The sequence below is a fragment of the Dromiciops gliroides genome, chromosome 1, assembly GCF_019393635.1.
Source record: "Dromiciops gliroides isolate mDroGli1 chromosome 1, mDroGli1.pri, whole genome shotgun sequence".
Lineage (NCBI taxonomy): Eukaryota > Metazoa > Chordata > Mammalia > Microbiotheria > Microbiotheriidae > Dromiciops > Dromiciops gliroides.
The window spans coordinates 655,097,299-655,123,295 of NC_057861.1; the positions used below are offsets into that span (position 1 = coordinate 655,097,299).

General features: G+C 38.2%; 1 protein-coding gene across 3 annotated transcripts in view; it reads left to right on the top strand.

Annotated features, from left to right (window-relative positions):
* The window catches only part of SH3GL2 (SH3 domain containing GRB2 like 2, endophilin A1), a 239,276-nt gene that overhangs the window by 204,219 nt on the left and 9,060 nt on the right, over positions 1-25,997 (top strand). For all 3 annotated transcript variants that reach the window (XM_043977810.1, XM_043977812.1, XM_043977811.1), the window contains exons 4-5: positions 20,281-20,424; positions 21,007-21,140. In XM_043977810.1, the coding sequence (XP_043833745.1) occupies positions 20,281-20,424; positions 21,007-21,140 (278 nt within the window). The remainder of the gene's footprint in view (positions 1-20,280; positions 20,425-21,006; positions 21,141-25,997) is intronic.

Below are 25,997 nucleotides of genomic sequence, written 5' to 3' on the forward strand. Positions count from 1 at the left end.
TAAAAAAAGAACTATTTTAAATTGCTTTGCCCCAGGCAACATTTGGAACTTAGTGTCCTCTTAATTTTCTCTCTCTATAGATGCACAACTAGAGAAAATAGTGAATGTTGGATAATTGGTGATAATGAAAGTGAAAAGTTTTAATGGAAAGGTTGTATTATGATTGACTTCTTAAATAATTTGGTCTCGATATATGTATTCCAAAACCATACATTGATAGGATACCCATCACCTTAGAATACCTCATTCTCCCAACTTTTTGCCACTTCCATCTTATAAATTCTAAGACCATAGGATTTAGACCTGGAGTGGTGAGTTGGGTTGCAGAATTCAAAGAGTCATATGCCCTCATTTTACATGGAATTTAGCAATTTGTACAGGGTGGGTCAAAAGTCACAGATATTTAATAACTCTTATTTTTTGTTTTTAATTTATAATACTATAGTGTCATATACAGTATAGATAGATAGGAAACGATTTACATTATGTGAGAAAAATCAAATCTTGTAAATGGCAAAAAATAAAAAAAAATAATTTTCAGAAAGCTATTAAAACATCAGACCCCTTTCTGACTTTTGGCCCACCTTGTACAAGGTCATACAAGTAGTAGGTAATAGAGGCAAGATTTGAGTCCATGTCCTTTATTCCAAATCCAGTGTTATTTCCATCATACTATAGGCTAGCTTACTTTGCCGTCCAATTTGTCCTCTCTTCATTGCTACAATAAGGACTGGAAAAGTTCATAAAATCAAATTGAATTCATTTGTGGTATATAACCTGAAGTGTGCTTTGATTACTAGCTGAGATCTTGAACCAGAATTATTATGGGTTTAAGCAGTGATCTTTGACAATCTACCTGTTGGTCAATTCATTCAGTGCTACTGATAATGATAATTGAGTTCCCTTGAGTTTCCTTAGGCACCTTTGAAATTTGGTAGCTATGATGAGATGTAAGGCCTATTAGGAAATCATTCCCCCACAAACTGGGCCTTATTTCAGCCCTACAAATGTCTCCATATATAATAGTGCCAATGGTTGCTCTAAACCACCCATGGTAAAGGTATAGGGTTTTCTATAATATTTATTGACCCCAGAAATTGATTGATGACTCTTAACCAAGGTTCAGAATGAAGACTTAGCAGAGGCATACAACACACATGGTCTCAAGGATGCATGAACCACTGGTAAACAAGGCTGAGGCATTGATTGATTGATTGATAGAATCACTTGCTACTTTGCCTCTCCTATTGGATTCCTATATATTTGGAACCCCTTGGCAGTCAATGATGAGGTGATTCTTTGACCTTGACCACAGTATATATACTAATGTTTGTAAATGTTATCTCCCTGATAAAATATAAACCACATGAAGACTGTCCCATTTGTATCTTTCTATCCTTAGCATTTAACACAAAGCCTGTCATATTTAATACATTTCGGTTATTTAGATGATGTAGGGTTTTCAATAGTACTTTACCTTTGTCATCTGATTTGATCTTCACAACAATCCTATGACTAGGCTGGAAAAGTATTGCTATTTTCCCATTTTTTAGGAAAGGAAGCTTAGATTCGTTGTTAAAGAAACAAATGTTAACTAACCCTTAAGATTTAGAGAGTGGAAGGCCAGTGGCAGGATTAGCACTCAGATTCAGGCAGTCTGACTCCAGATATAGGGAGCTGCTTCTTCTATTCCAAAGCTCCTTCCCTGGTGACATCCATATTTCTTTGTCCACATCACCATGGATTAATGTGAGTCTTACTTTTCTTATTATATTTTCAGGTCATTTTCCCTTAACCACGACTCACACTTATCACTTAGCTTGTGATTTATATTCTCCTGGGGGAAGAAGTACCTTTTTTCTTCTCCTGGGAGATTACATAAGCAATTCTGCCTCATTCTCTCCCAAAGCAGTTTTCTAGCTTGAGCTAATTTTGTATTTTAGAGGTTAAGTGCCATCAAAGAAATTGATGCTCAAAAGGGAAGAAACCAATGATTTAGATGCCAAATTATGGCCCTTTAGTCTAGGGCATGAAAACAGTAAAAAAAAAAAAAAAAACCACCAACCTCTCATGCTTTAAGAAATGCAGTCAGGAGAGCAAAAAAGCCAGAGCCATGGCCATTGGTCTTCTCTAGGGACTAACAACATTTTAAAGGACAAGATACATTTTATGTACTATCCTTAGGCCATAACTTACTTGGTAAAGAGATGCATTCTATTTTATGCAGTCTATTCCATATTGTATAGATGTATGTACATATCATGTGTGAAAAATTATGTGTGTTTGTGTAGACACCCATGTACATATATTGAATTTGGTGTCAGAGAGATTTTATAACAACCTAATCTATATTTGTTTATATATTTTATTACTTTTTTATTCAGTTATAGCTGTCTCTGGGTTATAGCTATCTATTTTATTTCTGTTCTAACATGTGAGCTCTATGAAGTAAAGGATTATGTTTTATTTAAACTTTATTTTTTTAATTTAAACTTTCAATAAAATCACATAATCTCACAGTTGGAATTGACCTCAGAATATTTAAGCAAATCTATACTGGAATAGGAATTCTCTCGACACAAATGGCCACCCTGTTTCTCCTAAGTTTCCAACTGTAAGGAACTGAATACCTCCCAAGTTTTTTGCCTTTGGAGTTGAACAGAATTATTTTAACCCCTTTTATTTGGTAGCCCTTGAAATACATGAAGAGGGCTATTAGGGGCTCCACTCCTCTAGTCTCTTTTTAAAATAATTTTTTTTAAATTTATGAAATAAAAAACCATTTCTATAATGTAGCACAATAAAAAGATGGTTGTACATGAAGCTACAAATCTACTATGCAAAACTTGCTATTCCTTTCAAATATACAACAAAATTATGATGTAAACTTCTTTTTTTCTTCTGTGCTAGCTATCCCAGTTCCTTAAGCTAGCTAGTACCTTTATGGTATGGGTTCAAATCCCCACATCATTCTAGTCCCCTTCATAGGATTGTGGACTGAGACATGGAAGGCATCTTAGAGATCATCTAATAAGAACCTAATAAAAGGAAACAGACTCAAGGTCAAGTAGGAAATGGATAGTAGGGTCAAGATTCAACTCTAGGGGGCAGCTAGGTGGCGCAGTGGATAGAGCATTAGCCCTGGATTCAGGAGGAGCTGAGTTCAAATCCGGCCTCAGACAGTTAACACTTACTAGCTGTGTGGCCCTGGGCAAGTCACTTAACTCCAATTGCCCTGCAAAAAACAAAACAAAAAATAAAACAAAAAAAGCATATTAAAAAAAAAAAAGATTCAACTCTAGGTCCTTTAACTTCAAAGTCAGCACTCTATGCATTATACAAAGTTACCTCCAGATTGCCTTACTCCCTTCAGTCTTCCAGAGGGAGAACTGAGCTTTCAGTAGAGCTGACAGAAGTAGGAAGTGACATATTTTTGGTTCTGATCTTCTGTATTCAAATTCAAGCTAGAGTATCTTTGCTCAGAATGGGAAACACTCTTGATCTCCTCAACATGTGTAGAATATGTTGGGGGAGGGGGCATTGAGACAAAGACAAGAAAGGAATTAAAAAGATAACTTTCTGTAGGTCTTGCTCTAAAGATAATTTTTTAAAAGCCTGTCTTTTTTGTTGAATTGAGAAAATGAGTGAGGAGAATTTCTTAAAACTAGGGGGTAATGCTAAGGTCTGCAATGCAGGACTGTTAAAATAACCACCTTACTCTATACACACCTAGAATATATTGCAGCTGGAACAGATTTAGATGTCATCTAATTCAACCTTGTGGTCTAATCCTGGATGACAGTACAGTGAGGTATCTTAAAGTCACCTGGTCGAACGCCCCCCCCCCCCAACTTGCTTGATGGTATTACTATCCCATCTTAGAAACTCTCAGCCCGTCATTAAAAGCCAAACAAAATATGGCCCCAACCTATCTATCCAGTCCTATTTTTCACTACTACTCCTTATTGTCCTCCCTCTTTTCAAATACTAATCTACTCACTGTCCTCCCTACAGGGTCTTTTTTTGACACCATACCATTGGTCATGCCATTCCTCTGACTGTGACAATACAATACTTTAAGGTTTACAATGTGGGCTCTTCATGACCACTCTATGAGGTAGGTAGTCCAAATCAATCAATCAATCAGTAAACATTTATTAAGTACCTACCACATGTCCAGCACTATGCTCAGTACTGGGGCTACAAAAACAGGCAAAAGACAGTCCCTACCCTCCAGGAGATTACCATCCAACAGAGAAGACAACAGCAAACAGATATATACAAAGTAAACTATATATAAGTAGGAAATAATTAAAAGAGGGAATGCACTGGAATTAAGTGGGGTAAGGGTAAGGCTTCCTGTAGAAGGTGGGATATTAATTGGGAATTAAAAGAAGCCAGGGAGGTCAGTAGTGAGAGTGTAGGATGGAGAATATTCCAGTCATGAGGGACAGCCAGAGATAATGCCATGAGTCAAGAGATGGAGTGTCTTGTTTGTAGATCAGTCAGGAGGTCAGTGTCACTGAATAAAGAGTATGTGTTGGGGAATAAAGTATAAGAATACTGGAAATGAAGGGCTTTGAATGCCGACCAGGACATTTTGTGCCTTTTTTCATGTGGGGAACTGGAGTCAGTTTGACTTGTCCATGGTCACAGAGCTGGTGTCAAGTCAACAAGCATTTATTAAGCAGTTGTTACATTCTAGGAAATTGCTAAGCTCTGATCACAAAAAAGATAGACAAAACTCATTCTTCCCCTCAAGGAGCTCACACATTGGACAGGGAGACAACATGAAGACCACAGTGAATAAGTAAGATAAACTGAACATGATCTTCAAGGGATGGCCCTAGCATTAAAGAATTCTGGGAAAGGCTTCTTGCAGGAGATGTGATTTTAGCTTAGACTAGGCAGCCAAGAAAACCATAAGGCAGAGATGAAAGGGAGAGCATTGCAGAAGTGGGATGCAGGCAGTGAAAATGGTCAGAGTAGGAAGATGTAGTATCCTGTGGGAAGAATGACATGGAGGCCAGTGTCACTGGATCACGGAATATGCTGAGGGAAATCTGGTGTAAAAAGGCAGGAAGCAGATGGGCTATAAAGAGTTTTAAAGCTAAGTCAACGAGTCATAGAAGCAGTAAGGAGCCCCTGAAGTTCACTGAATGAAACAAGTTTGAGGGTAAGGGTGTGTGTGTGTGTGTGTGTGTGTGTGTGTGTGTGTGTGTGTGACAGAGACAGAGACACAGAGAGAGAGAGAGAGACAGAGAGAGACAGAGAGCCAGACAGAGAGTCAGAGGGAGAGGGAGAGACAGAGAGACAGAGAGGAAAGACAAAGGGATAAAGAGAGAGAGGAGAGATGAAGGACCAGACCAGTGTTTTAGGAAGGTCTCTTTGAGAGGAAGATGGATTGGAGTGGAGAAATATTTGAGACAGAGGGGTTTCGCAATAGTCCCAATGTGAGGTGATGAAAGCCTATACTGCAGTGGTCAAGTATTAGAGGAGAGTCAGGGGGTGAATATGAGAGACAGAGGTAGAAAGGACAGTACTTGGTCACTGACAGGCTGTGGGCAGGGTGTGGCATGACAAGGACTGAGGAAGACTTGAATCAGCTCTCCTGACTCCAAGTCCCTTTGCTCTCTCCACTCTACCAAGTAGCTTCTCCAGCCCAGCTGCTCTGTCTCCTCAGTAATCTCTCCCTTCCTTTTATCTTGTGTTCCTATAGTACTCACCACTTATCCCATTCACTTGACATTTAACATACACTTTCTATACAGTTAGTTCACTTTGCCCTTCTATGTCTTAGTCTCCAACTTAATCATACGTTTCTTGGGTTATCTTGGTCACTATGCCTTACAGTTTCAATAGAAACCACCTTACATTTGGAGGCAGAAGATCTGCCCTTTATTTTAGGAAAACATTCATTCTAAAATAATTATGCCAGGATGGCATAGTAGATAGAGAACTTAAAATTAGGAAGAGCTGGGTTCAAGTTATGCTCCTAGTGCATTTGGCTATGTGGCCAAGGGCAAATCATTTAGATTGATGTTAAATTAACTTCATTTAATTTAAAATCAAATGCTCTAGTCCTCCCCCATTTGATTATAAGCTCCTTAAGGGCAGAGACTGTCTTTTGCCTCTTTGTATTCCCAGCATTTAGCACCATGCCTAGAATGTAGTAGGCATTTAATAAATGTTTATAGATTGGTTGATCTAGATAATTTTATAACAGTATAAGTTACAGAGAAGGTGCCAACCTGCTTTGCTAGAGAGAATTCCACACCTGAGAGTCCCTTATCCCAAAGAAGTCACAGGCCCAACCCTAAAATGTGATGCCCAGAAATGAACAAAATATTCTACGTATAGTACAGAGAAAAATAGAGTGGTCACTTCCCTTTCTCTTCCTTACAAGTGCCTTGTACCCAGTAGGTGTTTAACTAATTTTTATTGAGCTATTTTTTTTATTTTTTTAGTGAGGCAATTGGGGTTAAGTGACTTGCCCAGGGTCACACAGCTAGTAAGTGTTAAGTGTCTGAGGTCAGATTTGAACTCAGGTACTCCAGACTCCAGGGCTGGTGCTCTATCCACTGCGCCACCTAGCTGCCCCAGCTATTTTTTTTTTAATTTAGAGAAGTGAATACAATTTGATAGACCAAAAGGTAACTCGTTTCTGTAATGCTTTTGTTATAATTCAGCTCTTTGTGAGTAAGGATTATTGCATTCTTTGTATCCCAGTGCCCACCATAGAACAGGTGCTTAATAAATGCTTCTTGATTAAAATTGATTGATCAGCGTGGATCTAGATTAAGTGCCTGAAGGAACTGGTGCTCATTCTCTCATTAGTATATGAGTGAAATGATTTTATGACATGAGCTAATTTTCATCTTGCAAAGCCAGAAAACAGCCCTAAGGGGATAACATGGAATTTAAGAACTCAAATGCTTCTGGTCAGTTTCAGTGATTTGAATTTCAGCCTATATCATCAATCATCAGATGCACAATTTACAACCTACTAGGAATAACAGCAGCAAGAATGATAATACTTAGAACTCATTTATAAAGCTTTTTAATGTGCTCTTTCCTCACAACTCTAGGATGAAAAATAGTGCCAAAGAAGTTGAATAGCGACAAGTATTCTCATCCTCATTTTATAGATCAAGAAATAAGTTCAGAGAATTAATGACTTGCCTAGGGTCACATAGTAAGTCAGTGAATGGCAGGCTGTAAAGCAGATGATTTCCTTTCTATTTATACAGATTCACATTTTTTAAAAAAAGGAAAGACCAATATAAGTCTAAAATTATTAAATTTTCACTTTCCTTCCAAACCTGTAAAGTGGCCTTTGAGGGAGAGACTGAACTGACTCCAACTGAAAGTACTTTCGTTTTTAGAAGAAAACCACTCAGTCAGCCCCAGTTAGAGGGTTTGTTTCCATTCTTTCTTCTCACAACAAGGGCATTGACTTCCGTTCAGCTGTGACCAGAATCAGAATGTTCCTCAGTGAAAGCCCTACATTTTTCACTTTTGAGTGGGGAGTTTGATTGGAAGGAGCTGTGGATGTCCTGAATGACTTCCTTAAAGATGGCATGACTCTGATTGAGGCTAAAAATGAAACCTTGGGCTTCATCAGGCAGTGCTACAATGGGGAATATTGGGGGAGGAGAATGGGAAAAGATCATCTTTGTGGATGGGAAGTTATCTCAATTTCCCCTTCTTTTTTTTTTTTCCCTTCAGCATGCTCCTTCAAACTTTTCTTCAGGAATAAACCTCATTTTAAACTATTCACTCCTACCAGATAGATAAATTGTCATTCATGATAATCAATTCTACCCTTAACTCCTTGTGAGAATGTATTTTTCCCTTCCCTTGTATGTTACCTTTAGTTTTAGTTGGAGTTACTTTTTATGAAAACATTTTATGTTGCTTAATTTTTTTTCTTTAAAAGTTGAATGGTTAGATCACTGACTTATTATGGAGCTGAAATGAGGATTGTTGAGTTGGCATGACGACTGACTTATTTTAGATCTTTCAAATCATTTTTCTCCCTAGTAATAAAAAGTAGGTAAAATTACTATCAAAGTAATCTTTCTAAAGCCCATGTCTGATCATGTCACTCCTCTACTCAGTCACCTCCAGTGGCTCCCTATTGAGTCTAAGTTCAAATATAAAATCCTCTGTTCGCCTTTAAGGTCCTTCATAACCTTCTCCCCCACCCCACCCCATCTTTACAATCTTTTTATAGGGTAATTCAGGCCTCCTTGCTGTCCCTCAAAGAAGACACTCTATTTCCCGACTCTTCATTTTCGCTTGAATTCTCTCCCTCCACACTGCTACCTCTTGGCATCTTTAGCTTTCTTCAAGTTTCCTCAAACCCTACCTTCTCTCTAAAAAGCTTTTCCTAGTCCTTTTTAATGTTAGAAACTTTCCTCTGAGATGATCTCCAAGTTTTCTTCAATATGTCTTATTTGTACATTGTACAAAAGTACTTTTGTATGTAACAATTTATAGTTGGCATGTTGTCTCCCCTTATTAGAATGTGAGCATCTTGAGAGGAACTATTACGACCTTTCTTTGTATGCCAAAGTAGGCGTTGACTAGTGAATACTGACTTAACTAAAGGCTTGATGTCCTGGACTAGAATAATGAAGAAAGTCCAGAGTGGTGAGATTTTAAAAAAAATTCAATTCTGTCTTCGTGATGGAGAAATCTTATTGCATGATGCCTTGGATATTGGATGCTATTGGAGAATGGATAATGCTATTGGACAACTGATATACTATAACTGTTTTTATCTGTGTCTTATCCACCAGTAAACTGGAAACCGTATGGAACAGAGGAGCTATGTTTTGTTTCCAGGTGGAGAATAATAATAGCTAGCATTTATTTTTTAAATTAATGTATTTATTTTTTAAATGACCATTCAACTCCTCATTAATTACCTTTCTTCTATAATTCTTCTGCACTTACAGAATTCTAGACTTTTATAGCTAGCATTTATAAAGCACTTTACATAACTGAACTCATTTGGTCCTCACAACAGTCCTTTGAGATAAGCATGATTACTCTCCTCATTTTATGGATGAGGAAACTGAGGTCAAGACAGGCTAAGTGACTTGCCTGTACCCATACAGCTCATAAGTATCTGAGGCATGATTTGAACTCTGGTTTTCATAACTCTAAGATCAGTCCTCTGATCAGTAAGTGACTGAGCTGCATAGAATAAGCAATTCATGTTCATCACTAGGGGTATTTTAATAATTTCTTTGCTTTCTCAGTAAGGAAACTTACCCTCCCAGAATTTACTTTCAATCATTCTTCAAAAAAAATTGGAAGAAACTTACTTTACTTAACTAAGTATCACTACCAAGGCCTGATTTTTTTTTTTTTTTTTTGCAGGGCAATGGGGGTTAAGTTACTTGCCCAGGGTCACACAGCTAGTAAGTGTCAAATGTCTGAGGCCGGATTTGAACTCAGGTACTCCTGAATCCAGGGCCAGTGCTTTATCCACTGCGAGGCCTGTTTTTAAATATTGATGAACCATTTCATATTTTGGGTCTTAGCACTGGAAGGGACCCTGGAGATCACCTGGTTGGACTCTCTTATTTCTCACATGTAATGAGATTTTCTGGCTTAACTTTCTTACTGCTACTTATATATTAGGTAGCTAGCCAGAGCATGCAAAATCAAGCTTATAAACTTCAGGTCTGGTGATAACTGGCTGTTTTCTCCTATTAGCTGATATCTTTGCCTCCTACCCTCTGTTCTTTGAGGTGTAAATCATTATCTTCTATTTTTTACTTTTGGTACCCATCCTGTTTATGTAACCCAAACCTCAATAATGTATCTGGAAACTGCTGTTTGGGGCTTAATGACTTTAATTCAGTGAAGTCTGCATTCTGAGCATAACTTGTGTTTTCATTGTACTCTCTATAATTGATTGTATGATTGACAGCAGCAATCAACATAAATAACATAAGCAAATTGCCCAAAGTAACACAGATAATGGCAAAGTTGAGACTAAAACCCACATTTTTTGACCCCAAATCCAGTCTTTTTTTTCTGCTACAATGCAGTATTTTTGACAGTTTATCTTCCCTTCAGCTTTGTAAATGAATGCAGGGCCAGAGACCCATGACCTAGATTAAATCATTGTTTGGGAACATTTAGGGAAAAAAATAACCTATAACTTTGACATTGCTGACTTTTTTTTTTTTTGCTCTCAGTTATATCATTGCTAAATATGGAAAGTATGCAAAGAATTGGTAAAAATGTCATGCTTTTGGGGCAGCTAGGTGACGTAGTGGATAGAGCACCGGCCCTGGATTCAGGAGGACCTGAGTTCAAATCTGGCCTCGGACACTTAGCACTTACTAGCTGTGTGACTCTGGGCAAGTCACTTAACCCCAATTACCTCACCAAGAAAAAAAAATAAGTGGAAATGTCATGCTTGTGTAAACATTTGTGATGTCACTAAGATCATTCTGCATAATCACTTTAGCACTGACCTCCCTGGCCAAGAATATATGCAATTGTATCTTTGTGACTTATCATGCTGAAGCTAATTATGATAAGAAGTACAAGGCAGTGTTGAGGTGGTGAATTAAAATCCTTATCATCTGCCTCTGAATAAATGGTGATACATCTTTTGGATATTATAGATCCTGGCTTAAATCAGGCCTTCCCAAGTGAAAAATGAGTGCTGGACCTTCCTACTTCTGGCTCTTTCACAAACTGGCTGGATGAGTTTGGGTAAATGATTCAAATTTTTGGGCCTTACTTTTCACATCTATAAAATGAAGAGTTTGGCCTATGTGGCCATAAGGCCTCTTCTGGCCCTAAAATTATGTGAACCATAATAACTAGTGCTTTAAGATTTACAGAATAATTTTCCTTAGAACATACATGTGATAGAGACTGTGAATATTATTTCCCCATTATCAACTCTATTTATTGAGGAGAACTGAGAGGGGAAAGGAAAAATTACTTGCGCAGAATGATATAGTTAATAGAGCAGGGTGTAAAAATATTTTAACTAACTGGGCCCAATCTGTGGACTTTTGACTGGCTATCTGACTGCTTTTAAATTTAGTATAGGCCATTTATAAATTCCCACACTGCTTCTCCCAAATTGATAAGTAAACACCTCTTTTAATTTGATAATCAAAGCAGGGTTTATTCATATGAAACAAACTTAGAATTAAAATACAAAGAGAAATATATGACCTGACTGCTTTTTAAACTTTCTTTCCTGCCATTGCTACCTCTCGCCTGAGGGTATGCTGGCTGTTGCCGCTGTCATGCCTTGCTCCAACTGGTTCACCTTCAGTCCTCTCCAACTTTCTCAGTCCTCTCCCTTTCACTCTTTTTCTCCTTCACTCCAGCTCCCCTGGGCTTCTTCTCCCACCAACCTCTCAGTGTCTCTACCTACGTCTTTTCTCTGTCTCTGTAGGTCCTTGTAGCTTCCTCCTGTGTCTCCTTAGCGTCCTTTCACTGAAAGACCTTTCTCCATACCATTGTGAAACCCCAGCATCTCTAGCATCTCTGTACCAACTGATCTTCTTCTAGTGTCCCCCCATGACCGTCTAATGGGAACCACAGGGCCAAGCCCCCACACACATCAAGCTAATTGGTTAGCCGCCGTAGGGCCGTGGCCGGGGTCTCAAGGGAATTGCGGATACCATGCCCAGGGCTCGAGGAGGCCATGCCCCCCTCCCCCTGTGTGTACTGGGGCCCCAGCAGGGCTGTGCCAGGGGCCAGCAGGGGATCTCTGGGGCTGATCCCCTCAGGGCAGAGGGAGCTGGGGCTTTTCCCAGCAGTCCAGCCTGGCTGGTGCCCCCTAAGGCTCCAAGGCCTGCAGGGCTTCTCAGCTAGGCTGCTGAAGTGAGGGGGTGGGGCACCAGCCCATCTCACACAAAAAAACCCTGAGGGCCTAAGGCTTTTTAATCTCAGCTCAAAGGCAGGTCACAATAAATTCCCACAAGGGATTTGATCACCTTGTGATTCTATGCCCGACATTCAAAACTGTTTGTAGCTAGATAAATAGATGCACAGGTAGGTAGATAGAGAGTTAAAAAAAATTTTTAAGAGATAAAATATATTTTAAGTGCTCACCATGTGCTAGGAACTATTCTAAGTGATGAGATTACAAATACAAACAAAAATAAATATAGTTTCTACCCTCAAGGAACTTAAATTCTCATGGGAGGAAAGCCAACAAGTAAAAAGGAGCTGAAAGGAGGAGGAGGTTAGGAAAGGAGCAGGTACTGCGGGGGCAGGGTAGGTGCTGTTGAACCAGGAATGAATCAGGAGAAAGGAGCATATCTCATCAGGATATGCTCCCACATCAGGAGGGCAGGAACACCCCTTTGGAAGAAGGGGGCCAGCTACAGGGCAGCGGCATCTCTAGGGTGAGGAGACAGCTGGGGCAAAGGTAGAAATGTCAAGAGAATCAGGAGCAGACCTGGGCAAGATATAATATATGGTTTGTTTGGGTACTTCTTCCAATGGAGCTTCTAGGCAAGAACTCCCTAAAGGGAGGAGAACACTGGTTATGGTGACAGGGGCTAAGATATTTTCAGGGTGATACTTTTGGTGAATCTATTGGAATAATTCAACAAACATTTATCAAGTGTCTATTATATGCAACGTACTATGATTGGTGTTTGGGGGAATACAAAGACATCATCTTTACTTCCTAAAAGAATACTGTATCTTAGGGGAGCAAGTGTACACATCTTTGAGAGTAGATGTGACTTACCTCAGAGTAGTGTATTTAAAAATGTGTGTATACTCTTAAATTAACTGATATCACGTAGATCATAATTACCTACTTTAAGAACTAGGAGACAGGGGGCAGCTAGGTGGCACAGTGGATAAAGCACTGGCCTTGGATTCAGGAGAACCTGAGTTCAAATCCAGCCTCAGACACTTGACACTTAACTAGCTGTGTGACCCTGGGCAAGTCACTTAACCCTCATTGCCCTGCCAAAAAAAAAAAGAACTAGGAGACACCTCAGAGATCACCTTGTGTTAGAGGTCCTAAGCCTTTCTTGTGTCACTGTGCTTGGGGCAGTATCTGGTGAAGACTTTGGACCCATTCTCAGAATAATGTTTTTAAAATGCATAAAATGAAATACATAGGAATATAAAAGAAACCACTTATATTGAAATATAATTATAAAAAAAAATTAATGCTTATAGACTCTGAGTTAAGCACTCTGGTTCTAGTCCAGCTTCCCCATTTTATATGTAAAGAAAGTAAAGGACAGAGGTGGAGGATAATTTCCTCATGGTTCCAGAACTAATTAATGACAAAAAACCATTAGCTAGTTGTAGACTGGCTAAGTTGAATCTCTCTGCTCTGACCCATGTAACAATCGGAGTGACACCACCTGCTGGAGAGTTACTGTAGGAAAGCTCCACCATAAGGAGAAGGTGTCTGAGGGTAAGCCATGTGATCAGTTCCTTGGCGTCAGGAAGTAATGTTTGCTCGTAGGTACTGCAAAGCTACCAGCCAATTAGATTGGATCTGTGTGTGTGTGTGTGTGTGTGTGTGTGTGTGTGTGTGTGTGTGTATGGGATGTTCCCAGTTTCACAAGAGGCTTCTGGGAGGAGGGAGGAAGCATTGGGTCCTTTTTGTTCCTTACCTCACCATGGCAGGTTGGATGATGGGGCCTCTTAGAAATAGTTAGATTTTTACCTTTCTCTCTGATCATTAGATCCTAATGCTCATTAATAAATACTTAAATACTCTTGCTAAAGCTGCTAATTAATTGGCAACCACTCATTAGATATTTTAGACAGACTAGCCCCTTACACCACCACTCACTGTTCCTTTCATACTCATACATGACAGCACCATCCATAAGATGTCCCAATTCCATTTTCCCCAACTTGTTCATTATGCCCTCTGGCATCTCTCTCTTATTGTTTAATATCTGCTTTTCATAGTAGACCTGTGCTCTTTGGCTGGAATTATACACATATACACATTACAAGCACACAAACCTACACAAGCATACACATGCAGACACACAATGTCTTAAAAGTCTTAATACAGTTTTAAGCTATTTTTCAGTTCAGTCATTTTTCATTCATGTGCTACTCTTCATGATTCCATTTGGGATTTTCTTGGCAAAGATACTGGAGTGGTTTGTCATTCTCTTCTCCAGCTCATTTTACAGGAGGAAACGGGTGGCTTGCCCAGAGTCACACAGCTTGTAAGTGTCTGAGGCTAGATTTGAACTCTTGAAGATGATGAGTCTTCCTGACTTCAGGCCCAGCACTATTCCCTGAACCACCTAGCTGTCCTTTAAACTATTAATAGTTTAATAATTGTTTAATACCTATTAGTATATTTAAAATACATTAAGATTTTGGGAACGCTGTATATTTTGTATTTACTCGCACGTGTATATATTGTTTCTCTTTCTTCCCACCAAGCTGCCCCAAATGTAAGCTTCTTGAGGGCAGAGATTGTTTTCTTTTTGTCTTTCTATCCCATGAACCTCATATATTGGGTGATACTTAATAAATAATTGTTGAATTGAAACAGGATTATAACCCAGGGCTCTTGACCTCCAGTCCAGGATTATTTCCACTAAGGATTCTTTCCTGCTAATATTTCTATACTCCATAAGTCTGTGATTTCACCAATGTAGCTCTACTCTCTAAGAAGACTAGTAGGATCCCTACATGTCTTGGTACATAGTCTTTCAGAATTACTGGTCTGAAAAATTCATCACCCTTTGGTCAGTCTGGGGTCCTAGATCACTGGTCCCTAGATGCAGAGATCCATTGCTTTGCAGGACCCTTTTTAGCTTTGTAGAATTTAGGAAACCTTGCACTCAAATGATAGTCTTGCTGAATCCAGGATCACTGCCATTGGATTGCCTTATTAGTACTTTAGACTTTGCTAATAAGCATCTTAATACTCCAGCAACAATGTGTTTATGTGTGTGTTTAATTTATTCTCTGCCTATCCAAACATCTACTTTTATATAGCTCTTATCTCTTACTTATCTCTTACCCGCAGGCTGCCCCAAGCTCTTTTCACAGGCTTAACCCTAGACTACAGGCTAGTTTAATGTGCTCTTCCATTTATTTTTTAGCACTTCTCTCTTTTTGGTACTGTTTCCATATTGAGGAGGAATCATATGAAGCTGTAGTATCCTTGGGTGCTTTGCCTCCTTCTGTCACTGAGTGATCTTTTGTAGAAGGATAGAGACCCCATGTACGCTCTGCAAACTCATCCTGGCTCTTCTTCTATGGTTCTGTTTGTCCCACATCTTTTTTTAACTCCCATTTTACAATCTATCCTCCCATGAGGTTAGACAATTTCTCCCAACATTTTAAAGCCATCCAGCTAAATAAACATAATAGACTTTAGACAAACATGTATAGCAGTTTCTTTACCAATCACTGATCATTCAAGGACTAGAAAATCTACGTGCCAAAAGTTCTCAGATACCTCATTAAGAATAGATTAAAATGGGTTTATGAATTTTAATGCCAATCACCTCGAAGATGTTAGTTGAAAATATTTTTTAAACCACAAGAGGAAGTAGGGATAACAACAGTGGCATAGACTCCCCCCTTCCCTTTATAGATGGTTTCATTTAGAAATTGTATTCTTATTATAGATGGAGCAGAATAATTTCAGTATTTTCTAGCTGCACAACATTCAACATTATGGTTTTATAAATTTGTGTGCCAGTTCCTGGCAGATTATAGTAATGCGATTACTGTCTGGTGGGGGTAGGGTGAGGCAGAGATGTATTTGTCCTCTAACATTTGGGGTCAGCGTAGGAAAAGAAGCAAGCTGAAGTTTCTCAAAGTTTCTGAGCCCTGGGTTTAGGATCAACTGGAATTTGAGTTCAAGGAGAGAGTAAATATGTTTGTCTGTGGTGCCTTCTTTACTTGGACCATCCCTTCCATTTCTTTCCCAGCAAGTAGCCTGGGCTCTTGGGTTCCTTGGCTCTGATAGGTAGGCTTTTGCCTCATCTTGTCATGACCCAGTACTCCAAGCCACTTCCCCTCCCAAGGAGAAAGGAACATAAGCCCTCACCCCTTCTAGATCTTTATGTAATATCTTCCCTCATTAAAATATAAGATCCCTACCCCCATTATTTCCAGAAGTGGTGTGGCCATGGATGTGGCACATAGAACATATTTTCAGTCTTTTTTTTTTTTTTGATGTATTGACTGGTTCCATTGATTTCCCCATCTCTTTTTGACTTTAAAAATATTATTTGTTACATGGGATGGCTCTTAGGGAGGGAGGAATCCTGAGGGAAATTATAATGATGTAAAAAACGTTGATAACTTTTTTAAAAAATTCAGCAATAAAAAATGGAGGGAAGAGAATATAAAATCCTTGAGGAAAGGACTGTTTTGTTTGCTTGTATTTATATTCTTAGCTCTTAGCACAGAGCTTGGTCTTTAATCAGTGCTTATTGATTGATTGAATAGTGGATAACCATCCAGTAAGGCATGAATCACACAACGAAGTTTTACAATGTGATTCAAACTTTAGATTTTTTTTTTTTTTTGGTGAGGCAATTGGGTTTAAGTGACTTACCCAGGGTCACACAGCCATTAAGTGTCAAGGGTCTGAGGCCAGATTTGAACTCAGGTCCTCTTGAATCCAAGGCCAGTGCTCTATCTACTGTGCCACCTAGCTGCCCCCAAACTTTAGACTTTTCATGAGAAATTACAGAGAAAAGATTAGGGGACATTTCATTCATCCCATATCCACATGTGATATATTTATTCCAGTTTTTTCTTGGACTATTTATCTTTGTCCTTGCTGCCATCTCTTGTTTTCTCATTATAAGACCGTCCATTCCACTTTTGTTTTTGCTCATAATTTGTTTTTCTGCACTCTCTTAAATCTCTTCCTTCCCTATTTATTCCTTTCCCTAGCCTAGCCTCCATTTCCATGCCATTGCTGGCTAAGAAGCTGGAGCTCAGATTTGGTTTTATGAATAGAAAAGATTCTGAAGTTAGATTTAGATATTATTATTTTCACAGACTGTATATAAGATGTGCTGTCTTGAAGCTTAAGAAGCTAGACTTTGTTTCTTTAAATAAGCATGTGCCTAATCTATGTGATATACTAGAAGTTTATTGGCAGCAATATCCAGTGAGATTTAATGGCCTTTTAAAGATCATTCCTCTTTGATGATCATGGGTATTATGTCCTGTTGCTGGGTTAATGTTTTGTTTTTCCCCTAAATCCCTCCAAAGCCAAAATCTTCAAAAGCAGCAAACAAACAAACAAATAAACAAAGGGTCCCTGGATGGACTTAAAAGACTTTTACAAAGGAAATGTCTTAATCCTTTACTTTTTCATATGAATTCATACATTTATAGAAAACAATAATAGCATTCTACATGATGCTTTAAAATTTGCAAAGCACTTTGCACATATTAATTTATTTGATCCTCAAAGCAGCTTTGGAGGTAGGTGCTATTATCTCCCTTTTATAGATGAGGAAACTGAGTCAAAGAGAGGTTAAGTGACTTGTCCAGGGTCACAACTAATAAATATCTGAGGATTCAAACTTGAATTTTCCTGACTCCAACTCATTAGAACTATAAGAGACCTTGAAAGATGATCTAATCTAAACTTCTCAATTTATAATTGGGAAAACTGATAAAAGAGTAAACTGAAAAGAAGATAGTAAAAGGTATTGAGTTTGTATTTGGGTTTGTCTGTATACAAATATTCTTCAGTTTATTTATTTCCTCCTAGGTGCTGTGTCTGATATATGGGTAGCTATCACCTAGCCACATCTTGGTTGGTTTAGCAGGTTAATGTAAATGATCAGATTTCCCATTGATGTGGATAACAAATATCAGATTATAGGATGTTCATATATACACACACATATATTTTGTACATATAATATATATGTATTTTATATGTATTAAATATATGTATTGAAATATAATATATATTTATACAGGTAATATTTTATACACATATGTATTAAATTGCATACTTATTTTTTTTTCTGAAAAACAAGATTTTAGTTAATATTTTTGCTAGCCTTTTTTTAAACCAATCACTAAATTTTAAGATGTGCATATAAAATTTAAAGACTATCAAGAATTAGATGGAAAAAAAAATGCCTAGGTACAATTTGGTAGCTTCCTTATTAAACTTAACCTGGTAACAGTTACTACTTGATCTAGCTCTAGTCTCTGAGTTTTTCCTGAGTCAAAAGCTTATAACAGTAAATATAGTTCTAAGTCCCTGGATTAGGAACAATGGCTTGGCAATCATATATATTTAACTCATTGAGAATAAGTGGGGACACTCTTGCTGTTTTGCCACTTAGCTTGGGTTGCAACTCATTATCAACTGTATTGTTTATTCTGTCTTTTCCAACCTAAAGATGATTCTTTTTAGAGGAGCAAGCAAAATAAAAGCTCTGTAATTCTACCTCCTGTCATTTTATCCTTTTTAACCTAAATGTCATTCATTCTTTTGTCTTTTGCATTAGTCAAACTCCGCTCGCTTTGAGTTTACACATTTCTAACATCTTGCATACAGAACATTCTAAAGCTTTTGCATTTATCTTCTGTCACTTGCTCTTGCTTCCCTTGCTAAAAACATCTAAATTGGTTAGTGAATTCTATGTGTATCCACATCTGTCTCTCTATACTTCTCTCTCTTTTCTTCATAGGAATTTTTTTAAAATTCTGCTAAAAGTTAATTAAAAGAACTTTCCAATTCTCTTGGTGTGACTTTCCCTGAGAAAACTTTAGACTGTGAAATCAAACAGCCTCTTTCTGAATTCTTTGAAATATTTTCCCCAAATTTAGGGTATGCAACAGGAAATGTCTGCCTTTACCACTCTTTATATATCAAAAGTCTCTAAGGCCCTATGTACTTGAGAACAATTTAAACTATAACATCAATATTGTAATGTTGCTTATCTCAGGAGAGACCATAGATTAATATACAGAATAAGAAAATATATTTTAATATGACCGATAGGGGATGTTTTGCATGACTATGCTTACATAACACAAAGATTCTTTCCCTCTCTCTCCCCTTTCCTTTCCATTCCCATTCCTTCCCCTGCTTTCATCTCTTTCTCTTCCTCTCCTCTCCTTTTCTGTTCCTTTCCTATAGTGTAAAACATAAAAATGAATATTACCTCTGATTTCTACTCTATTGATTTTACAATGTAACTGATTCTATGCTGTATTGATTATTATAATTGTTAGCATCTGCCTGAACTTACCTCACTTAGAAATGTTGTCTTTCCTAGTCCAAATTAGTTTAAAGGCATGGTTGAAAGGGAATGTTGTTATCAGTCATGAAGTTTGCCCCTGGGACATCTGCTTGTTGTATACAAACTCCAACAAGCCTAACCTGGTGTTACCCCCAAAAAGACATGCCCCCTTGCCTTTGTCTCTCCTTGTACAGTTAGGGGAGGTTTGATCTTCCCCAAGGGGGCATCAAACCTGGTGGCTCTGGTCCTCTAATGAAGATTTAAAGAGGCAGATGAGTCTCATAAAACAATTAAAATTCCTTAATTGTCCAAGAGGGGTGAAATTAGCCATGCCTTCTTGCTAGCCTGGTTTTCCCAGTATAACCTATTATAATGTTCCCTAACTAATCACCCCCGCCCCATTCTTGCGTGTCAATGAAGAAAATACCCACCTTCTCATCCCCTCTTGGAGTCATTGGCTTTACTGAGTCGGCCAGTCTGACCCACTTCGTTAAAAGTTATACACATTACTGTAAATAAACTCAATTTGCTCGAAGTCTGTACTTCAGTTTCCCTTTATTACATTTATTCATCACAGTTTAGGGAGGAAAAAAATAAATGTTCAATAATGAAAAAATATATCTTTTTTTTTTTTTTAAGAAAGGATCTTGATACTTTAAAAGGCCACAAATCACTGACCTAGTACCAATGTGGTCATTTTACCGATGGGAAAGTCCAAGTTTCATGCTCTTTATACTACATTGTAGTCCTCGCTTCCTTTCCTCAATTCCTTATATACCTCTTCCCTTTTCTCTCATCTTTTCCTTATTCCCTTTCTCTTCTTTCTCCCCTCTTTTCTTTCCTCCTTTCTAATTTTCATATCTTGTAGGTTTCAGCCACTATGAACTGCATTTTTAAAACTTATACTGATGTTCTTTTAGAACAAACTGCCCCTTGCAACATTAACTCACTTAATTTATTTTCATACAGTCCCTGAATGAGGATAGATAGGATGATAGACCTGCCAGATAATTTACCTTTACTATCTTTCTCTCAACAGCTTCTAGAGCTAAACTCAGCATGATTAACACAATGTCCAAGATCCGAGGTCAGGAGAAAGGACCAGGCTATCCTCAGGCCGAGGCTCTGCTTGCAGAAGCCATGCTGAAGTTTGGGAGGGAGCTTGGAGATGAATGCAACTTTGGTAACCTTTGGTTTTTTGCTTCTTAACTATCTGGATTATATGGAGCTTTTGCTGCACATGCTGATAAGAAAGTTGATTTTCAAAATCAGTATCAGGAGTGCATGCCTTGTCATTAGAAATTTATTTTCATTTGTATACAATTCTTTTTAGAATGTTTGCTTGGTTTTTGGTTTTTGTCTCTTTCCCTGAGCAGGGTTTTAACCATGAAAATTGACTTTAGTAAAGTTTCAAACGCTTTGGTGTTATCATACCAAGAGCTCAAAGAGTTATTATAATATGAGGAAAAAAATCTTTTGGGGGGTCGTTTTAGGGGAAGAACATACCAGAAAATTCAGTTTCTTTGTCTATGTGCTGTAGCTCATTTCTCATAGCAGATAATTTCCTTGAGTCTAAAGGGCATTATCTTCCAAAATTTCCTTTTGAACAAGGCTTATAAAGTCTGAATTTTCACTGGAACAGGAGCTGGGTTTACTGTATTCCCAAGTTCAGAGCTGTCCTTAACTCTTCCCTAGTCTTTATTAATGGAAGAACTCACTTCAACTTTGTATTTTAAGGTAAAATAAAAATATTTTCCTGTTCCAGGCCCAGCCCTTGGTGATGTTGGGGAGGCTATGAGAGAGCTTTCAGAGGTGAAAGATTCTTTGGACATGGAAGTGAAACAAAATTTCATTGATCCTCTCCAGAACCTTCATGACAAGGATCTAAGGGAAATACAGGTATTTGCCACATTATACATAGGGAAATAGAGTTTCCATCTAAGCCAGATATAATGATCATCATGATTGATGATAACAACAGCAGAAATAATAATAACAACATTAACATTTACATAACACTATAAAGTTTTCAAAGCAACTTTACGTATATTTTCTTTTTTTAGTCTTACCACAACCTTCTGGGATATGCCAGGCCTGGAGTCAGGAAGACTGATGTTCTTGAGTTCAAATATGTCCTCAAATGCTTACTAGCTGTGTGATCCTGGGCAAGTCACTTTACCCTCTTTGATTCAGTTTCCTCATCTATAAAATGAACTGAAGAAGGACATGGCAAACCACTCCAGTATCTTTGCCAAGAAAACCCGAAATGCGGTCACAAAGGCTCAGACTGAGTAACAAAACTGCAAGTATCATCGGAACCATTTTATAGATGAGGAAACTAGAGTGAAAAGTAGTTAAACATCTTGCTCCTAGTCACATAGCCATTAAGTGCCAGAGGTGAGATTCGAACCCAGGTTTTTCTCGACTTTAAGACTAGTTCACTATCCATTTTGCCATAATTTATATTTATAAAATGGTAATGATAATAATCAATAAGTAAACAAGCATTTATTAAGTGACTAATATGTGGTGGGTCCTGTGCTAAGCTCTACAGATACCTAGAAAGACAAAGGAAAGCCTCTGGTCTCAAAGAACTCATCGTCTAATGGGGAGGTGGGTGGGGACCAGCGGAGAGATGCAAACAACTATGTACAACCAAAATATATGCAGGGCAGGATAAAATGGAGATAATCAACAGAGTGAAGGCACTACCTTAAGGGTGGTTGGAAAGGGCTTCTTATAGATGACAGGACTTTAGCTGAGATTTGAAGGAAGCCTGGGAAACAATGAGGCAGAGAGGAGGAGGAAGTGAATCCCAGGCATAGAGGACAGCTGGTGAAAATAGCCAGTCATGAGATGGAGTGTCATGTCTGAGAAACAGCAAGGAGGGGAGTAAGGTATAAGAAGAGCAAAATAGAGGAGGCTTCTAGGTTATGGAGGGCTATAAAAGCCCAGCAGAAGATTTGATATTTAATCTTGGAGGAAAAGGGAGCCATTTGAGTTTATTGAATGGGTACCAGAGGGGCTTGATCAGATGGAGGTAGATAGCATGGTCTGATTTATTGTTTACGAAAATTAATATGAAAGCTGAATGGAGGATGGAGTGGAGTGAGGAGAGATTTGAGGCAGGGAGAACAGCCAGTAGGCTATTGCAATAGTATAGTCTTGAGGTGATAAGAACCTGCTCCAAGGTGGTAGAGGAAAGAACACAGAGGAAAGAATAATAATAATGGGGAAGATATTGTCAACTACGGTTAATTCTGAGTATTTGGGCTGTGAAATAGTTGGAAAAATAAAGAAATGTAGCATTCTGTGTCGAGGAGTCACTTAATCTCTCCAAGCTTCCCTTTTATTTCTGTAATGTGGAAATAGTAGATAAAACTTGAACAATCTATTTAACAAGGTTGTTGTGAGGAAAGTACTTTGTGAACCTTATAAAGTCACATTATAAATGTTAGCAATTCTTATTATTAATCCTTTAAACTCCCTCTCTGTTGCCACACGTTGGGGTAGACATGACCCTGAGTTCTTGAAGGAAATGCTCAGGCACCATAAAATCCAGCAGGACATATGAAGCTATATAAGGCTTTTACTATGGGTTCCAAGATAGAATGACTTTCATCTGACTAACTACCTCATTTTGGAGAGTCTTACCCCCAGTTTGACCACAGGGTAATGAAATCTGGGGCCACAACAACTCTCAAAGACCTTCTACCAAGTCAGTAAGGGGGTCAGAGTCTTTATTTGGGGAGATAATTCTCATAGTGGCCAAACCAAAGATTGAAGTATTGTCTCTGTTCTCCTGGTGTGGCAGAAGTGACAACTAAAATAAACAATATCCTATGTGCCAAAGACAATTTTCCATGAAATTTGTAGTTATTAGATGTATAGTTTGAGAATATTTCAAGAAATTTATTGATATATTTGTTTTTATTTTACCTTTATTACCCAATATATCCCTTCCCTCCCTCCCACCTGGAAAACCAACCTTCCTAACAAAGAGAAAAAAAGAAAAAGAGAGAAGAACCCTAGTTTAGTGAAATTAATAAACATATCAACTACTGTAATTCCAACCCTATATCCTCTGGACCCATGGCTCTCCACCTTTGCAAAGGAGGGAGGGAATTGCCTTCTCATATCTTTTCTGTGGGGCCACACTTAGTCATCATCATTACACTGTTCAATTTCTATTTTCGTTGTTGTTGTTTTTGTTGTTCTTTTGGGAAACATTTCCCTTTCCAGAAGGATTATTATTCTTTTCCAGAGAAGCACAAATATATTAATTAACCTATAATTCTCTGTGTTGATTTCACCCTATGAAATGCCAGCTGTAGCAGTGATGACAATTTAGTAGTTTGCTTAAATGAGCAGTTATATTAGCACTGAATGCTCATGTGTTTTCACATTTTCATAACAGCTGTCGGGAATGGGGAAAAATACTCAAGTGTCATCTTTTGAAAGCCACACTGAACAATTGAGCTTTTTCTTTGATGTATACATTTTAGGCAACCCTTGCAAGGGGCATCATTTAGAAAGGCAATTTCCACTTCTCCCACCAGGGCCCATGCTTTCTGTAAAACAAAGTTATGACTTTGATGTAGCTCCTGTTGCCATGCAAATCACATGGTAGGAACTCATTAAACTGAGTTAATGAATGAGTCATAATTCCTAGAAATGTCCCACCAAAAGAATATTTTCTAAGCACTCTTCTGTATCCTCAAATGAGGACCCACATCTGTTACCTTGTTTGAAGGAAAATGTGTTATGGAGTGGAAAGAACCCAGAGTTAGAAATCAAAGGGTTTTGGTCGAAGTGAAAGAATATAAAGTAGGAAGGGACTTTAGGGATCATTTAGTCCAAAGGTCTCATTTGAAAGAAGAAAAACCTAATGTGGAGAATGGAAAACTGATTCACCTGAGGTCACACAAGTAATAGGTAGTGGGACCAGGATTCAAGCCTGCATCCTCTGACTTAAAGTCAAATGTCCTTACCACTGTATGGTTCTGTCCCTCTTGTCTCTCTCCTTCATGAATGGCATTTCCTTGGGTGAGTCACTTCACTTGGATGGATCTCAGCCTTCTCCTTATCTATAAAGTCAGGGCTTTGGATTAGATGGTCTTCAAAGTTCCTCCTAACTCTAAAATTCAGAGGTGCCGCTATCTTTTGTACTACAGCAAGAACTGTGTTTTTCTTAGAATCTAATCTAATCTCATTAAATTACAGAAAGAATTTGATACATAAGGAACTCAATTTTCTATGGGAATGCAATATTCTTCCTGAGAACATTTTGTTTAGAGTGGATATCTTCCATCATGTCCTATTGCTTTTCCACCCCTTTCTTGTCGACTCTTGATGAATGGGAACAAAAGGAAAATGAAAAGAAAGGATAGCAACACTTTTCACCAACTCAGAAGCAGTGGAATGAAATTAGACACTCAGAAGAAGACCTGAGAAGCATCATGGCATAATGGGTAGAGGGATGACCTTGGAGCCAGGAGCACTGGGGTACATGATCCTGCCTCTGACTCATATTAGCTTTGTGAGTTGTCTAAGGTTATAGAAAAGGAGAAGTGACATCTAAGGTTACACAGGTTATAAGGAGAAAAGCCAAATTTGAATCCAGGTCCTCTGATTGGAATTTCATCTATTCTATCCATAACAACACCTCCTTCTCGTTTGTATTCAACAATATATCTATGTTTGAAAGTGAACAAAAATGTAAACCTTCCATTGTCATTTACTTTCGTATCTCGCTGTCAACAGTAAGACTTTTCCAAATAATTATAGAGCACACACTTCTTAGTTAATTGAGCCCCTCTAAATAACTATGATTTCCTCATTGTGGCTTTACCCTCCACTGATGCATGTAGCAGCCATTTTGTATCTTAGTATATAGCTTCATGAGTTACAGGGGTCAGCCCTTCCCCAACCTTCTGGTGAAGATAATTTACTGGGAAATTACAAACCAAGTCATCTCTTAACTACCAGCATAAGGATTTTCTCCCATGTGGGTGATCTATGGACAGTTCTAATCCTAGGTTAGTTTCTTCTTAACTCATAACTTGCGTGTGTCCGTGATCAGAAAAGAAAAGGATCCTTTAGGATTACTCTAGCAAAGCAAGATTAGGAAAATAAATTTGTAGCAATAAATAGTTAAATAAAATTCCTACTCTGGTACCACATAGTGTATGGGTGACTCTGAATTTTCAAAAGCTAGATGAGTGGAGCAGAAGCTACAAAAAATCCTATCAAGATGAAAGAGCTCCAGATATTGGTCTGGCAACAGACTGTGTGACTTTCATACTGGTTCAGCCTAGCTGAAGGCAGAGAGGCTCATTACTAGAGTATTGCCTATAAAGGAAAAGGGATTATAATACAATTAAGTAGAGAGTAAGCCATCAGAGCTTAGAAGAGCTGGGTTCAAATCCTACCTATTTGATATACTATGTGATATACTGACTTGGTAGATTCCTTAATCTCTTATTGAACCAAGCAATTCTCTAAGATTATAAACTGCAGAGAATGTACCCATCTAGACAAGCAGTAAGAGTTCTTAAATGGCAGGTTATACTGATGGTCTAGTTAGGAAAAAAACACAAAACAGATTGTTCTAAGGCAGGGAGAGATTGCCGATCTTTTGAAGTGTTCAAATAGTCCATTTTAAAATTTCTCTCTTTAATTCCACCAGGAACTTGAAACTCTTTACTTGAACAAGAACTAGAGGCTATTTAGAAAAGTAAGCCTGAGTTGTGGGAG